This window comes from Mauremys mutica, chromosome 9 (assembly GCF_020497125.1).
Source record: "Mauremys mutica isolate MM-2020 ecotype Southern chromosome 9, ASM2049712v1, whole genome shotgun sequence".
NCBI classification, from domain to species: domain Eukaryota; kingdom Metazoa; phylum Chordata; order Testudines; family Geoemydidae; genus Mauremys; species Mauremys mutica.
Window position 1 is genome coordinate 88,227,833 of NC_059080.1, and position 13,646 is coordinate 88,241,478.

General features: G+C 42.3%; 1 protein-coding gene across 1 annotated transcript in view; it reads left to right on the forward strand.

Moving 5' to 3' along the window:
* LOC123377276 (multiple epidermal growth factor-like domains protein 6) overlaps positions 1-13,646 on the forward strand; it is a 269,454-nt gene that overhangs the window by 236,577 nt on the left and 19,231 nt on the right. The window contains exons 24-29 of the mRNA XM_045029959.1: positions 1,118-1,246; positions 6,033-6,161; positions 9,781-9,909; positions 9,997-10,125; positions 11,698-11,826; positions 12,739-12,867. Of these exons, the coding sequence (XP_044885894.1) occupies positions 1,118-1,246; positions 6,033-6,161; positions 9,781-9,909; positions 9,997-10,125; positions 11,698-11,826; positions 12,739-12,867 (774 nt within the window). The remainder of the gene's footprint in view (positions 1-1,117; positions 1,247-6,032; positions 6,162-9,780; positions 9,910-9,996; positions 10,126-11,697; positions 11,827-12,738; positions 12,868-13,646) is intronic.

Below are 13,646 nucleotides of genomic sequence, written 5' to 3' on the forward strand. Positions count from 1 at the left end.
CGCTCGGGTAAGAGGCTGAGGCTGGGGCTGGGGCCAGGGCCGGGGCGGGGGAAGCGGGACCCGCCGCCGCCGCCGAAGCGCAGCCCGGTCTTCGGCGGCGGGGGGCCCCTTCTGTTCCGGGACCCGCCGCCGAAGTGCCCCGAAGGCCCGCGGCGGGGACCCCCCCCCGCCACCGAATTACCGCCGAAGACCGGGCTGCGCTTCGGCAGCGGGTCCTGCTTCGGCGGTAATTCGGCGGCGGGGGGGCCCCGCCGCGGGTCTTCGGGGCACTTCGGCGGCGGGTCCTGGAACGGAAGGGCCCCCCGCCGCCGAAGACCCCGGGCCCCCGGAATCCTCTGGGCGGCCCTGGACGGTCTACTCTTTCTCACACTCTGCGAGTGTATGTATTGAATCTCTGTGATGCCCTGAAGAGGCCCTGCCACATTTAGTTTCTCTTGGTGTTCTTTGCCTACCAATGTGAATTAACTGCTTCTTCTAGCAAGTTTTTCCTGTAAACACTGAACTGCAATAATATATCATATATTTGTTTTGTAAAACTCTTTAGAAATATGGCAGGGTCAGTCAATTGGATCATATGTCCCCAAATCTAAAGATAAGGAGATGGGAAAGGGATAATCTAAACTTTGTGTTATACAGAATTGCCTAACCTCTTGAAATCCACCTTATCTACAAATGCAGCTCACATAGAACTGGGAAGTCTTTCCTCTTTTTAGTCTATTCACCTTTTTCTTCACAGCTCCTTTTAATAACAACTGGTTTGTGTGAATTCACATTCATTAGCTCTCTAGTCTTGTGGTTTTGGATGATAGGCTCAGCTGCATTTCCCTGGGTAGCAATCTGTACAATAGTATAATAATCAGGGTACATACACCCCAAATTGTAGGGCATGCACAATAATGGGACTTGTGTGTGGATTTCCCCATTCACTGCTTTTCAGTTTTAACCTTTAATGGGACACAGGCTCCCAAGTATAATTTCAAATTGACTGTATAACTAAAAAGGGCACCAACTAAAACGTTTTCTCATGTACAGAGTTTCCAGAAGCCAAGAGCTGGAATTTGCTGTTTGCCAGACATGGGAACTGCTTTTTAAAAAACTACCTTTTTTCCATTTTTAGCTTGTCCAGCTGGATTTTTTGGACTTGACTGCCACCAGGTGTGTGAATGCAAGAATGCAGCTCACTGTGACCACATCATAGGAACATGCCAGTGCCTCCCTGGATGGATGGGAGCCAAGTGTGACCAGTGTACGTATAACAACAATGAGCCCAGCGAAGCTGACAAAGCTCACAAAAGCTCGTCTTTCTAACTCTAAAAATTGGTCCTGATTAGGTGTAGAACAACCTAGTAAGTTAGATAGATAAGTCACACTTCTTTCCAGAGATGCCATAAATGGAAACAATTTTTTGGTTGGCATACAAATCATCTGTTATTTCCTTTTACTTCCATTGCAATACATCAAACGTAAGTGTTTCACAGTACGTCCCATTTTGTTTTTGTTTTGTGTCCTGCAATATGTTAACCGAACTTTTCATTTCTATAAAGTGTTAAAGGGCAAAATGTTACTCCCCAGGATTGTTTTGCTATTAGGGTGGAGTGGGGGTAGGTGGTTTTATAATTAATTCTTAGAAATGTCATTTGCAAAAAACGTAAGTTCCTGGAATTTCACAAACAGTAAGAATGAACTGTCCCACTTAACAAGGCAGGTTCTGAGGTGGTTGCTTTGTTTCTGTTTTGAATAGACATTGTTACTGGATCTTCTGATAAATCTGCCAGCAAATCTGATGGAAAGACATTCTTTTCCTTATCTTCATAGCATCATTTGCAGGCATCACTGAGCCTTGTTGTTCGAAAGAATCAGTAATGGCGTTTTCCAAATTAATTTTTTAAGCTTTAATCCTTCAAACACTGAGGATGACTCCTGACCACAGTGACTTCAACAGAGCCAGGATTTCACCCTGAAAGTACAGTATAATCATCCTCTGCAGACAGCACTGTGGCGCTCAGAACAATTTACACTCATCCATAGCAGCATTGCATAATAAATAGATTCTTATTATTTGTGGAGGCCTGTACAGGGCTCCTTAGACCCACAAATGTCATGATTCTCTCTCAGCTATTTAACACACTTATTTGACAAACCATTTTGTCACCCTCCTACAAACTCCAACCACCTTAATTATCAAACCCGACTGCAACTTTTCCAGACATGCACCCTGATTTGACCAACCCTGATTCCAGCCCAATCCCCATAGTGGCCTGCTGTCATGGGACATGCAACAACCAAACAATCCTGCTACCTCTACCTCTGACCGTATCCCACCTCTTTCCTGCAATTCCCTGTGCACACACAAGCTCACACATCTTCCCTTCTATCTAAAGATCCTCTCCCACAACCTCCCCCATCCTCTGACTCCAGGGACAATGTTGTTGAACCTTTCTGCTGTCCTCCCACCTACTTTCCAAACAATCCCTCAGTGCCACCACCCAGTCTTTTTTCCTTCTACAAACACCTGGATCAGCTATTCCACCTTTGGTTTAATGTATTAAAATTCTTCATGTCAGTGGTAATCTCTCTTGCTACCCTGTTTATAGGTTAATGAACTGGCTTTGTGAAAAATAGTGCCATTGAAATATGTCTGTGCAGTTTGGGAGCAGAGGTGTTGCTGAGTGGGTGTGTTGCTTGTTTCTTGGTTGCAGTCCATTTATGCTGCCCTTCAAAAGATCCACAAAGTTAGCAATCCGTCAGCTTCGCTCTTGACTGCTCTGTAAACTGTATTAAAAATTGGAAGCTTTGTTCCTACATATTTTATTAAATTCAATTAAGAAATGAGGCCCTTTGTCATAGGCCTCACCTGTCCCCCTTCATCTTCCTAGCAAAGTCTACTGGGATGACGTAAGAAAGCAACTATTTATTCTCTTGCACTGGAACCATTAAAGCTTCATGCTGCTCTTGATTTATCCCTTGTGCTAGTTAAGACACCAAAGGCTTCAAGACTCCTTTTGCCTGCAAAAGGGTAAGGTCACATAACAATGCACAGGGGTGACTTGTTTCTCCCTTAGCTAAACAATGTATCATCATCTAGTAATGCCTTGTACTACATGGATGACTTTGCAGGTTTGGCCAAAGGTTGCTAATAATTATAACAATAATAATAAACAATGTATGGAAGTGGCCTGTTTCCAGGTCATCTAACCCCAGATATGATTATATTTATATCAGGGCCGCTCTTAACAGCCTTAGTAATGGGGGAGAGGGCTAAGGTTTGGAGGAACCTAACTAAGACAGAAATAGAGTTGATCTGAGACTTAGCAGTAGTAAGAGCTGCTGGCATCGGGAAGTCCCAGTGTGCAGATGCGAAAGCTTTCAGAATTACTGACAAGACAGGATGCAACCTATCTGAAAAGAACATGTAAACAAGGAGGGTTAAATAAATGAGTCTGACTTGTTCTTTCACTGTGCCAAGAGTAGTGGCCTGCAAGACAGTTTGAAATCAAACACTAGCAACATTTACCAGCGTCGATCACTTATTTCCAGAAGTTTAACTTGAGATGCCCAGTTCCCTGAGGAGTGATTCAACTGAGGGATCTTTCAGGTTTCTTTCTAGAAGTTGCTAATATCGGTAACTCAAGGGTTGATTAATCCTGCCTTCTGCCCGTACACAGTGTGGTAGGGGGAAAGGCCCTGGGAAGCTTCTGCCCCACACAGCTCTGCACAAGCAGAATGGCAGGATCCCTCCTACAGCCCAGGACACTGAGTGCATGTCTGGTGAGTGCACCTGCACAGCTTCCACAAAGGATGTGGGATGGTTAGCTAGGCACGTCCAATCAGCTCTAGTGCACATGCTGCCATCAACAGCAAGCACTACACAGTGCTTTGGGCCAGAGAAGCAAGAAGCAAATTGTTAAGCTATCCTGCTCTGAATCTACAAGCTGGCTTTTGCACTGGGTGTGCAGCCAGCTCCATTCTGCCCCCAGGTACTGGTGAGATATTGTCCACCTGTAAATCTTTTTAAACAATGGCACCTATAGAAGAAGAAGAAGAACGTTCTAAGATTTGGATCAATTGTACTGTTTGTCCTACTGCTCCAAACAGTATAATTCAAGCCTTGCAGAGAGTACTCTGACCCCTGCTCTGCTGGGGGCATTCACAGGTGCCTCCTTGCATTTGTTCTGTGTTGTGTATTTGTGCTGGCATTTCCTGGAATCTGCTAGCTCTCACAGCTGGAGGAGCAGCATTTGTTTTCAAGCAATGAGATGTTCAGGAGGATGCTGAAAAATAATTCTGGCATCTAGCCACCTAATGTAGTTTGTAAACTAGTATCTTTACACTCCTCATCAAAGTAAGAGGAAGAAGAATTCAGTTCACTCTGCTCCATCAGTAGAGAAACCTGCAAGCATAGCTTGATAATTTCACTTGCTGTTTCAGTCTTCCAACATTGTAAATCCTCTGCTAAGCAGTATGCCCCAAAGATGAACCAAGAAGGCCTGTATAATCCTAACAAGAGACAGGAATGTTTAATTTTCCTCACCAAGAGTTCCTGCTTTTGTTTTGGAATTTCGAATTCACTGATAAATCCCATCTGTCTCCTAGTAGGCATAACAAGAGATTTGTATGCACGTGATGTAAACTTCTGGTGAGAGACACTCTCAGGGTTAATCAACACTAAATCAGGGGACCCAGTAACACCCTTTTACAGCATAATTCTGATTTGTATTGTGGACACCCAATTTAAATTTGTCCCTATAATCAAGGTAAAGCTCATTCAGATGGTCTGAGTCTTTAATTTGGTGGCAGATAGGCCCCATCCAAAATGTAGAGTTTAACAACGTTGTAACGGGGTCCCTGGGCTTGGCTACAGTAGTGATACAGATGGGATCTAACTGATTTAAAAATATATATGTTGAAAAGGAGCTACAAGTGAAATGTCATCCATGTAAATCACACTGGGACACTGAAAAGCCTCAGACAAGAAGCTACGGGTTATGAATAGGCCAAATGCGTCAACCAGATTCACAACTGAAGTGGGCAAAATTCCATTCTTCCGTTCTCTCTCTCACTGATGAGTCCTTCATGCAATATTACATCTTGATCCCCAGAAGGCCTGGGGATTTTGATGAAAGGTCAAAGTGTGGGCCCAGTTCTATGAGATGTTATGTGCCAAAGTTAATGGGAGCAAAGGACACAAGGCATTTCACAGGATCAGACCCTTTTATTTTCTCTTGTGAAGAATGCGGATGGTGTTTATCATCTCTGGGAAAACAAGTGTGACAGCATAGAATTAAAGCCTCCATTAAGACAAAGACAACAACTATCTTATTCTTTTATCTTGGCCATCTATAAGGACATTCCTGCTTTTCTTCCTTAAAATACCTTGAGTGATACTCTAGAAAGCAAAGTGACAATATACTCCATTTACTGCCATTTAAAGACAGACGGAGCCATGACAATGAAGACAGCAGAAATCTTGTAATGCCATTTTGTTCATGGGAGGCAACACCGGTAGAGGACAAAATGGAGCTGAATGGATACAGGGTTAAGTTTTCAACTGGGAGCCAGCTGCTTACCCAATGTGATAAAATTATCACTGCTTTCTGAGCAAAGAATAAGGCTTTGGGTGAGCTAAAGCATCGAACTGTGAAAAATGAACAAGGAAAACAATGAAGTTGTCAGTTCTCTTACCAGGCTGCAAATAAATAACCAGCCTGTCAAGCTGGCTGTTCTGCTGGACCATTAGTTTAAGACAAAGACATTCCAAGGTACAGGAGAATGACAGATGATATATCACCCAAGTGATTTGAGTCTTTGATAAAAATCTGTTCAGACTGCGTTGATACGTATTTTTAAGCCCGCATTATTTAGTGTCAGGCCTGGTTAATATATGAACTTATGCATCGGTATGATATGAACAGTGTTTCATAAGAAGCCAATTTCTTACTGATTTCCCTTGAATTGGGTTATGTCTGAATTTTGCTCTGTATGATGCCTCCTTTGATGTGTTGTAATTGCACTTTATGGTCCTCTCTTTGCAGCCTGCCAGGGTGACAGTTATGGGGAAGGCTGCAGTCATGCTTGTAATTGTCACAATGGAGCGCGCTGTGATCATGTAACTGGGATGTGTATTTGCGCAGCAGGATGGAGAGGAGCTACCTGCCAGCAAGGTGCAGTGAGAACTTACCGGTAACTTCTGTTGCAAGAAGATGACAGAAGGGGAAAACAAAACTTCTTACTCAGGGATTTTGATTAGTATTTCAATTGCCAGCTTTCTACTTTACTTTATCAAATGGCTTTTGAGCAAAAGAAGATAAAATAGAAATATTGTCCCAACCCACTGGCTGATGTCTGCAAAGTTGGCCAGGGACGTAGCCACACAAACCCCCCGTTTGTGGAAGTTCTGTATGTTTTTTGCAGAACATCTTAAAGTTAGTTTCCACTATAGGTATTCAGTGTATCCTGCCTTAAGCAAAGGGACAGACAAATACTGGTCTTTTAGAAACTGATTTATGCTTATAGCAATTTATACAGGTGATTACTGAATAAGGGTGGTCTTTGGTACAGGCTTTACTGTATGGTAATTAAACATATGTACAAATGGGCCACACAGTCTGTAAAAAATAATTTCTATTTGAGAGACAGAACCATTTTAAGTTCAGGTTGTCCTATATCTACTAATATTTATTAAGTGTGTGGGCAGCTAGGAGAAGTCTGCACATACATGGTACAGTATTATTATTTATTATTTATATTATCATAGTATTTAGGCCTGGACCAGGACCCCATTGTCTAAGGTACCATACAAGCACAAAACAGTAGATGCTGAAACCAGGAGTACAAAGTGAAGGGTACAGTAGGGAGTTCCAGGGAATAGCTGATTTGGCTAAGAGGGATAAAATATCCCAGAATGTAGTAAGACAGAAAACCTGCCATCTTTGAAAATTAAAATGAAATAAAAAATAATCCAGGCAACATCAAATATTTATCCAATTTACCCGCTTTGGACCTATTTCAATTTAAAAACGGAAGGTTTGGATTGTCTAGATAAGTGATCCGGAACCAGCAATGTAGCCTGTGCTCTCATCCCAGTGTAGCAGTTATCTTCCTACAAATCGCTAGTTTGTGGTTGCTCTTTACACAATAAGCTAAATCTAGGATTGAATGTCCTCACTGGGAGCTTTGCCATTCACTTTGGAATTGCTAATTGAACAAATCTGCAGCAAAATAGTAGCTATTTGTATTTTAGGGAAGTCTGAAAGCACCTTTTAAAATCTAAGGACAAAAGGACTTTCCACATGCTTATGATTTCCATGGGAGAGGGGAGTATAGACACACAAGTATTTCCCTCATACTGATGGGCACAATATTGACTGAAATGTGAAGTTTCTCTTAAGGAAATAGAGGGTTTTTGGTTGTTTTTGTTTTGTTTTAATTAACTGTAAATCAACCACTTTTTCAGTCAGAAAGACCCTATATCAAACTACATATTTTCAGACACAAATGGTTCCTTTCTATTATGGTGCATTGTGGATTCTTCTGTGTGTTTGGTTTCTCTGGGGAAGGCAGGGGGAGGGAAGGGACTGTTGGGAAAGTGTCCTCCTCTAGTGAGTAGTCCATTTGGTGGCCTAGAACCTACTACTGCTAGCAATTTATGGAGTTATCACTTGAGCACTTAAAGCACAAGCCTCTGCCCTTTGAGCTAAAGTTCCCAAGTTCCAGTACCCATAGTGAGGAATTCATTATATGTACTTCTTTAAATTAAAAATAGGCAAACTATAGAATATCATCAGCCTGCTCTGGATAGAAAGATGTAATAATTATAAAATTGTGTATCGTACAAAGTAACCATTAAAAAGTGGAACCAGTACATAGCCTCCTAATTATTGAGAAAGCTGTGAAGAATCAAGCTCTTGCTATCATAGGTGAGGATGGGAAAAGCTAGAGATCATTGGGACACAGTATACCAGGGTACAAAATATATCGGAAGGCCAAAACAGGTCCTGCTAGTGAGGAAGTAGCACTATATGTGAAAGAAAGTGTAAAATCAAATGAAGTAAAAATCTTAAATGAACCAAACTGTACCATGGAATCTCTATGGATAGTAGTTCCATGTATGAATAATAAGAATATAGCACTAGGGATATATTACTGACTACCAGACCAGGATGGTGGTAGTGACTGTGAAATGCTCAGAGAGATTAAAGAGACTATTAAAATAAAAAACTAAATAATAATGGGGGAATTCAACTATCCCCATATTGACTGGGTACATGTCACCTCAGGAAGGGATGCAGAGATAAAGTTTCTTGACGCCTTAAATGACTGCTTCTTGGAGCAGCTAGTCCTGGAACCCACAAGGGGAGAGACAATTCTTGATTTTAGTCTTAAGTGGAGCACAGGATCTGGTCCAAGAGGTGAATATAGCTGGACTGCTTGGTAATAGTGACCATAATACAATTCAATGTAACATCTCTGTAACATCACAGCAGCCCAACACTGTGTCATTTAATTTCAGAAAGGGGAACTACACAAAAATGAGGAGGCTAGTTAAACAGAAATTAAAAGGTACAGCGCCAAAAGTGAAATCCCTGCAAGCTGCATGGAAACTTTTTAAAGATGCCATAATAGAGGCTCAACTTAAATGTATACCCCAAATTAAAAAACATAGTAAGAGAATGAAAAAAGAGCCACCATGGTTAAACAACAAAGTAAAAGAAGCAGTGAGAGGCAAAAAGGCATCCTTTAAAAAGTGGAAGTTAAATCCTATTGAGGAAAATAGAAAGGAGCATAAACTCTAGCAAATGAAGTATAAAAATATAATTAGGAAGGCCAAAAAAGAAATTTGAAGAACAGCTAGCCAAAGACTCAAAAAGTAATAGCAAAAAATGTTTTTAGTACATTAGAAGCAGGAAGCCACATAGATGAACATAATGTGTTAGGAAAAAGTCAACATAGCTTTTGTAAAGGGAAATCATGCCTCACCTATATATAGGTTTTCAGAAAGCCTTTGACAAGGTCCCTCACCAAAGGTTCTTAAGCAAAATAAGCTGAGAAGATCCTCTCATGGATTGGTGGCTGGTTAAAAGATAAGAAACAAAGGATAGGAATAAATGGTCAGTTTTCAGAATGAAGAAAGGTAAATAGTGGTGTCCCCCGGGGTCTGTACTGGGCCCAGTCCTATTCAACATATTCATAAATGATCTGGAAAAAGGGGTAAACAATGAGGTGGCAAAATTTGCAGATGATACAAAACTACTCAAGATAGTTAAGTCCCAGGCAGACTGTGAAGAGTTACAAAAGGATCTCTCAAAACTGGGTGACTGGGCAACAAAATGGCAGATGAAATTCAGTGTTGATAAATGCAAAGTAATGCACATTGGAAAGCATCATCCCCATTGTACATATAAAATGATGGAGTCTAAACACTTACATTTAATGTCAACGCTTCCTTGTGAAATAATCTGTATCAAATGGAACCCTTTGCCAGAGGATGTTGTGAAGGCCAAGACTATAACAGGGTTAAAAAAGAACTAGATAAATTCCTGGAAGATAGGTCCATCAACGGCTATTAGACAGGATGGGCAGGGATGGTGTCTCTAGCCTCTATTTGCCAGAAGCTGGGAATGGGCAACAGGAAATGGATCACTTGATGATTACTGTTCTGTTCATTCCCTCTGGGGCACCCGGCATTGGACACTGTCGGAAGACAGGATACTGGGCTAGATGGACTTTTGGTCTGACCCAATATGGCCATTCTTACGTTCTTATGTTAAATTTTGTTTACAGCCTGTCCTTCTGGTTTATATGGCATGAACTGTTTGCAGCACTGCATCTGTCGCAATCAGGCTGTGTGTGATCATGTAACTGGACAATGCATTTGTCCCAAAGGTTGGACTGGTATAGCCTGTGAACTTGGTGAGTTCCATCATGTTCTCCATTTGCTTTGGCTGGACCTTTCATTCACTTATGATTCTGATAAAATTCTGCCCTGATTGATTTCAGAGTGTGAGGATGGGAAGTATGGAGAGAGCTATGAGGAGAACTGTAGCTGTGGCAATGGTGGAATTTGTGACCGACATTCAGGGAAATGCAACTGCCATCCAGGATGGATTGGGGACCAGTGCAATGTTGGTAGGAAGGCTAATTTCTTTTATTTGACTGATTGTAAAGCTCGATTCTATAATAAGCATCTTATTAATTAATGTTTCCTGTATTTTTATTAATCATTCTATAGCTGTGGCTGTCCATTTCAACTCCCAAGGGTCTCTGTTTCACTTGCATTGACTCCTCTGTCTGGAACTCCCTCCATGACATTGAGTCACTTTCTGTCCTTCGATTTGATCTTAATACTTTTCATTCTGCAGAGCACTAGAGCTAGCTAATGGTTAGAAAGGAAGGCTGGTGCAGTGGTTAGGGTGCTAGCTAGGGATTGGGAGACCTGGGTTCAATTCTCTGTATGACCTTGGGCAAGTCACTTAATCTCTCTGCTCAAAAAAGAATGGGGCACTTCCCTGTTTCACAGGGGTGATATGATGAGCAATATATAAAAGCCTGTGAGGTGCTCAGATACAATAATAATGGGAGCCATATAAGTCCCTTAGAAACACAGAATTTAGGACTGAGTGTCCAGAAATTTGGGCTCTATTTCAAGTTCTGCCATTCACTTGCTTTATGATCTTGGACAAGTCACAACTGGACTGTTTTTTCTATAAGTGCTGAGAATCCACAAGTTTCATTTGTTAGTGGGAGTCATAGGAATCTTTGAAATTCTGACCTTTCACTTCCTCGCATGGGCAGCAAGTTCTATGGGCCCATGGTGCCTGGGCACCAGGAATATTCCTGGCCCGGGGCCTGGCTCCAGCAACGTCTGAGACCGGGTCTCTCCCTCGGCCCCACCTTCCGGCCCGGGTGTCCCCGCCTCCGCGTCCCCCGGGCCATTTAAAACAGCCCGGGGTCCCCACTCACCACTGGCAGCATAGCTGAGCTGAGAGGCTTCCTGCCTGCTCCATGTGGCTGCTGCCCCACCCCGCCCCGCAGCCCCAGGGTGGGTCTGTGCCCTGCCCCAAGTATCCCTGCGGCCAATAAGAAGCTGAGAGGCAATACCTGGGGGTAGCAGCACATGGAGACTCCCAGCCCGCACCCCAATCCCCTGCCCCAGCCCAGGGCCTGCACCCAGACCTCCTTCCCTCACCCAAACTCCCTCCCAGAGCCTTAGGAGGTGGGGTGGAGTTTTTGGGGGGGTGGAGGTTTTTTGGGGGGGGGAGAGTTCTGGGTACCACCAACATTTCTACAAACCTGCCACCCCTGCTTCCTCATGCCTCAGTTTCCCGTTAGCAACCTTGTAAAGTCCTTGAGATGATAAGCACAACTTACTATGATTATTAACACAGTATGTTGTTGTTCACTGTGTAGTGTATTGCCATCATTATACAATCCATTGTGATCTCTAGGATTCAAGATTACTGCCATTTTGCAAACTTTCGTGTGCATAGTCATTAGCATTCAGGATTGAATATAACTATTTTAAATATGCTAAATATACTCTCTTCAAATGATAAATTCAGTGCCTGTATCAACTATTCATCATCCCAAGCTGTCCAAGAAGATAAATATTGGCTTATTTGTCAGTGGCTGATGGCTTTCACATCAGCTTTCTGTAGACCAGAAGGAACCATTATTCTGCTTATCTAATTTTCCTCTCAGCCTGTCCCTCTGGATTCTTCGGAGAGCAGTGTGAGGGACGGTGTGACTGTGAGCACAGCTCTTCCTGCCACCATCAGAGTGGAGTGTGTCGCTGTGAAAAAGGATGGCGAGGAAAACGATGCGACAAACGTGAGTTTCTGCTGAGAGTACAACCAAGAAATCTACCTAGTATTGTGTCTGCTCCATTAAGGCCCTCATCCTGCAATAACATCATTAAGCCCTGGCATGATCTCACTGAAATCAATGAGAGTTGAGGGCACTCAGTGCTTCCCAGAATTAAGCCTTAAGGAGTACTTTTTGGTAGGCTGTGGTAGTTTTCTCCTTCTCCACAGGTCAAACTGGAGTTGCCCATTAGCAGATTGTCTTCATGTTGATGATCTACATTGTGTCCCTTCAGTTTCTTTCATGTCAATCGCTGTCAGTCTCTAGGCCTTTCAGACTTGTATATTTCATGACACATGCAGTTTTTCATTAAAATAAAAATATATTTTTAAATGTCACATTGAAGAATTTCTCTAGTGTCCCTAGAAAAGAGAAAATGACAAAATTCTGACACCAGGTGCTATAAACCCCAAGATTTTATCTTGCAAAAATGAGAAGTATTCAAAGTATAATTAAGACCCGACTTGGTGTCTTTATATTTTTACTTGTAGTTCTTGATGACAACGTCACATGAAGTTTTCTTCTGTGCAGCATAATAAGGTACACATTGAAGGGAACGATCATGAGTGAAATCCTGGCCCCCCTTGAAATCAATGGGATTCTTGTCATTGATTTCAAATGGCCAGGATTGCATTGATTGTGGCTTGGAATTCATCTCCTACCTCTGGAACTAATGTAACATTTGAACAACAGAAATAAACAGGCGTTACTATTCTCCCAGGGAGGTAGTCTTCTTGGAAGCACCAGTATTCTTCATATATATTTGGTGGTTAGAGCATGAAATCCTGGGCTTCCATTGCAGTCAAGGGCCGAACGTGGCCTTTAGATTCTAAGCCCTTCTGCAATCTGTTCTAATGAAAATTGGTTTGGTTATTCCAGCTTGCTTGCCTGGCTACTATGGCAATTACTGCACCAAGCGTTGCAACTGCCCTTCGGGAACCCCTTGTTACCATGTGACTGGAGAGTGTGGCTGCCCTCAAGGATTCACTGGCTATGGCTGTGAAAAAAGTAAGTTATTATAAAAGCATGTGACTAATTGCCCCTTGAAAAAAACCTACAGGGGATTGATTCATTTATTAAATAACTGAACAGCTGATTTAATCAACCTCTGAAGGAGTAAGGACTGCTAGAACACTGCATTAATAAAAATGGACTAGAGCTTGAAAGCTGAATATAGATTTTCTGCTTGCAGATTGCAAGAGCAAGCAGGGGGACAAAACTCAGCAAAACTGGCACAGGGAAGTGTCCAGTCCACCTGAGGATTCTGTCCCTCCAGGGGGCAGGCAGTATTCCCACCTCTGCCTTCCATTGGTGTTCTGTGGGAGAACAGCTTCTGTTCTTGGCTGCCGGAGCACCAGAAAATTATATTTTTATTGTAATCATTATTTATTATTGTCTGTGGCAAGAACCACATCCATTCTGGGGTTATCTTTAAAGACAAACTGGATTTACTTTGTGCTCCAAGCTCTATGATTCTTATTTTGCTTTTCCTTAATGCAAAATTTCAGAAACCTGTTGTCTGAGCATAATTTTTACTATTAAAAAGATCTGATTATTGAAATTTTAGTCAGCTCCCGATCTGATCTGTAAGACTGTAAGCTTTTGGGGCAGGGACTGCCTGTTTCTTGTGTGTGTATACAGTTTGTGGCACAATGGGATGTTAACCCCAATCAGTGGCAGTGGATGCTAAGTAAAAAAAATAATGATAAATAACTGTAACAACCGCCACAGCTTTATTCAAGTTGCTTTTGCTGTACCAATTTATATCACCTGAGAATTTGGCCTGA